General features: G+C 61.0%; 1 protein-coding gene across 1 annotated transcript; it reads right to left on the reverse strand.

The window, feature by feature from the left end:
* Window positions 1-787: 787 nt before the first annotated feature.
* Window positions 788-3608, reverse strand: SP9 (Sp9 transcription factor). The gene is made up of 2 exons (XM_075755754.1): window positions 3495-3608; window positions 788-2747 (listed from the first exon to the last, which is right to left on the reverse strand). The coding sequence occupies exons 1-2, from the start codon at window positions 3513-3515 to the stop codon at window positions 1395-1397; spliced, it is 1374 nt and encodes a 457-aa protein (XP_075611869.1). The 5' UTR covers window positions 3516-3608; the 3' UTR covers window positions 788-1394.
* Between the last annotated feature and the right edge of the window lie 293 nt (window positions 3609-3901).

Genomic DNA, 3901 nt, shown 5'->3' on the forward strand with positions numbered 1-3901 from the left:
GCAGTTAATTTGGACAATTAAAAGGATCTTCAAGGGAGCTTTGTCACCGAGAATATTCGGAGTTTTCCCCGTGGACCAGCTGAGATAAAGTTGGCCAGAACAAATGATGTCTAGGAGATTAATTAGATATTTGATAAGACATGAATCCCTAATAAGGGAATACAAGGCACAGGGGGCTGCTGTGTGCTCTAAGTCAAAATTAATAACATTTAACAAGATTTTCATTTAGGCATGAAATGTCTTTTCCGGAGTATTGACTCTAGCGATTTATTCCCCCGAGACCACCTCCCAACCTAGGCAGCCTTGTGGCGCTAAAGGCTTTTTAAATTCAATAAATAGTTCCTCAGCACAGTTTGGTTTCACTCGATTTTGGGGCCGGTTTCCCCAAAGGCACTTAGGGCTCGGTACAACTCCCGGCTGGTATAGCGCAGCTCGGACCCCGTTTTAATTTGTTTGCGTTTGTTTTGGTTTTTTTTGTTGGTTTTTTTTTTTTTTTTAAATTATGATAAATAAAGGCGGTTTGAAAAGAACGACCGGAGCGCTTCAGCGCGCCCGGCTCGGGGGCCGGTTCCTTCCCCTCCAGGCTACCGCTGCCTGCCGGATTTTTAATCCCAGTCACTGTAAGGAAGCACTGTGAGGGCTTCCCACTAAAAACCTGACCCCTGCGAGGGCTGGATGGGGGGAAGGAGGGGGCACGAAGAACAACAAATCCGTGAGTATATTGTTCAGAGTCCTTTAATAATACCAAAATGAAAATATGTCAAGATTTTTTTTTCATACAGATAAACGCATTTAATTTCTTTAAGAGACCTTAACTTACGTGTGTTTGAGTGAAATGTTAACTCAACATTTTAAATATCTTTTACATATATACTGACTTCCACAAAGTGCATCAGAAATTTAAAATAATAATAAAAACCCAAACCAAACCCCCAAAACCTCCCTGAATTTCAGGAATTCACCAATAAAAAAAAAAATGATGTCCCCAAACCCCTTATCAGATCAACATTTACAAGAAAAATAAGCGAACACGATCTGGTTTTCTTTTTTTTTTGTTTTTTTTTTTCTCCTTTTTTGAACCCTATTTATACAGATGTTTATGGGATACAGAGGAACCGTCTCGGACTTCCAGTTTGATTTCTCACCTTAAGCCTCTCTTAGGATGCTTTCCTTCCAACAGAAGGAGAAGAGAAAAAGGAAACGGAAGAAAGTGTCACTTTGTACCTACTGGCCGGGCGGGACGGGGGGCACCGCGCCTCCCCGGCCCCGCCGTCCGGCCCACCCGCTGCCGCCCCGGGGCGGCTCGCGTCCCTCCGGCCGGCGCGGAGCAGAGTCCGGGCGGCTCCCCGGGGGCTCGCCGGCGGGGCCGGGCCGGGGGCCGGGCGGCGCTGCCCCTAGGAGTCGCCGGGCCCCGCGGTAGGTTCCTTGCCCGGTCCGCGGGCGGCGGCGCCCACCCCGTCGTGCAGGATGAGGTCGGGGGACTCGGAGCGCGGCGTCTCCAGGTTGCTGGCGTCCGTGTCGCTGTCGCTGCCCTTTTTGCCCCCGCCGCCCCCGTTGTGCGTTTTGATGTGTTTGCTCAGGTGGTCGCTGCGCATGAAGCGCTTGTTGCAGACGGGGCAGGCGAAGCGCTTCTCGCCCGTGTGAGTCCGCAGGTGCCGCTGCAGCTCGTCGGAGCGGGTGAAGCGCTTCCCGCAGAAGAGCCAGTTGCAGACGAAGGGCCGCTCGCCCGTGTGCCAGCGCAGGTGCGCCTTCAGGTGCGAGGTCTTGCCGTACACCTTCCCGCAGCCGGGGATGTGGCAGCTGTGCAGCCCCTTGCGCCGCAGGCTGGCCCCCGCCGGCCCCAGCCGCTCGGCCTCCTGGCAGTTGGGGCAGTCGCAGGTGGCGCGGCCCGAGTAGCGGCGGGCGGAGCGGGCAGAGCCGCCCCCGGCGGCGGCGGCGGCACCCGAGATCATGGCGCTAGCCGCCGCCACCGCCGCGCTGGAGTCCGTGTAGGAGGGCAGCACGGGCTTGAAGCCCTCCTGGGTGAGCAGGTGCTGGCTGGTGGAGAGCAGGTGCGAGGCGGCCGTGGAGCCCAGGCCGGTGGAGCTGAAGGCGGAGTGGGTGAGGGAGCTGAAGTCGGGGTTGTAGGTGCCCAGCTGGGAGTGCAGCGAGGCCTGGGGGGCGCCCGAGTGCAGCGAGCTCTGCAGCCCCCCCGCCGGGTTCTGCACCTCCAGCCAGGAGCCCGGGTTGGTGTGCACGTCCCACCAGGAGGAGGCCGCCCCGTTGGCCACCTCGCCCGCCGACAGCGTGGAGTGGAAACCCGACTTGTACCAGGACTCGTAGGGGTGCGCCATGCCCACCCGCGGGTAGAGGCTCTCGGCCGCCGAGCTGTGCACTTTGGAGATGAAGGCCGACTGCCCGCCGGGCTCCTGCGGGGACACGCCCGCCGCCGCCGCCGAGTTGGAGAAGAGGCCGCCGTAGTCGCTGCTGAAGGCCGACGAGGTGGGCGAGGTGGAGGCCAGGCAGAAGGCGCTGTTGGCGGTGCCCGTGCCGCTGGCCAGTCCGCTGGAGCCCCTGCTCGTGGCCACCGTGAAGCCCGAGAGGCTGGAGCCCAGGTTGCAGCTGGAGGTGGAGCGTTTCCAGGGGTGGAAGCCCCCTTTGGCGAAGGCGCTGGACTCGGGCAGGGTGGTCAGGGGGCTGGTGTTGCCGATCTTGTTGCAGGTGGCGGCCAGCATGGCCAGGGGAGTCGTTCCAAATCTGGGCTCTTCCTGCGGGAGAGACAAAGCCGGCCCGTCAGCCTCACCCCTCTGCCGCCTCGCCAGGCTCCCGCGGGGACGCGGCGGCGCGGGTGGAACCGGGGCGCGACGAGCGGCACCGCGGAAAAGTTTTCTCTTATTTTGGAGGAAGGCTCCGGCCCTGCCCCGCTCGGCCCAACTCGTTTTCCGCCGGGGACCGGTCTCGGCGCCCGAGGGATTTACATCGGACGCGGATCCCGGCGGGGACGAGCGACAGGCGTGTTCCGAGAGGGCGGCTGGGGACGCTCCGCGCAGCGCCGGGCTGCTCGAGCCTACCGCCCTTAAACCAAGAGTAACCTGGGAACGAAATGCGGCGTCTCCTCGGGCTACCGTACAGGAGCGGCGGAAAAACGGGATGGCAGACGGGCAAAGCGGGGTGCGGAGCCTCCCGACGGGCGCCGCTTGCAAAAAAAAAAAAAAAAAAAAATCTGGAAATTTAGCGTAGCACTTCGAGTTTAAAAAAAAAAAAAATTAGAAAACAAAGCACAAGCAGCCTGACTTCTCTCCGGCCGAGCGAGTTTTCAGACTAATCTCTTTGCGAACGACCCGATGAGAAACCCGCAGCGAAATCCCCCGAGGCGGGTCGGGATTACCTCTCGCCCGCGGGTCAGCGCGATTTGCACCGGGGGCAGCCGCAACGCGGCGGCAGCAACAGTTTTTTCCAGGGGCCGGCGAAGCCGCTGCCGAGAAGCCGCAAGGAAGCGCGCGGTGCCGACTTACCCCGAGGATAGACGTAGCCATAGCACGTCCCTGGGCTGGGCGGTGGGGCGGAGGGGGACGGCGCTCGGTGTGCGCCCCGCGCTGCCCGGCGGCACTAAGGACACTCCGGCTCGGCGGGGCTAAACTCTGCCTAAGAGCGGGCAGCGCCCGCTTTGAAGTACCGCTGGCGGCGGCGCTCGCCCAATGAGGGCGCGGGCGGAGCGGGCCGGAGCGGCCCGGCAGCCAATCAGGCTGCGCGGAGGTGCCGGCGCCGGGGTTCGGGGCGCGTGCCAGTCAGCGCGCGGGGAGAAAACTCCCCGCTCCGGACTGCGGCGATTGCGCTGCAATTAACTACAGACCCCGGCTGCCCGCCGGGTTGTGACTCCCGCCGACAGAAGCCGGGAGACGTGCGGCCGGGGTGACACTGC

Source organism: Balearica regulorum, chromosome 6 (genome assembly GCF_011004875.1).
Source record: "Balearica regulorum gibbericeps isolate bBalReg1 chromosome 6, bBalReg1.pri, whole genome shotgun sequence".
Taxonomy (NCBI): domain Eukaryota; kingdom Metazoa; phylum Chordata; class Aves; order Gruiformes; family Gruidae; genus Balearica; species Balearica regulorum.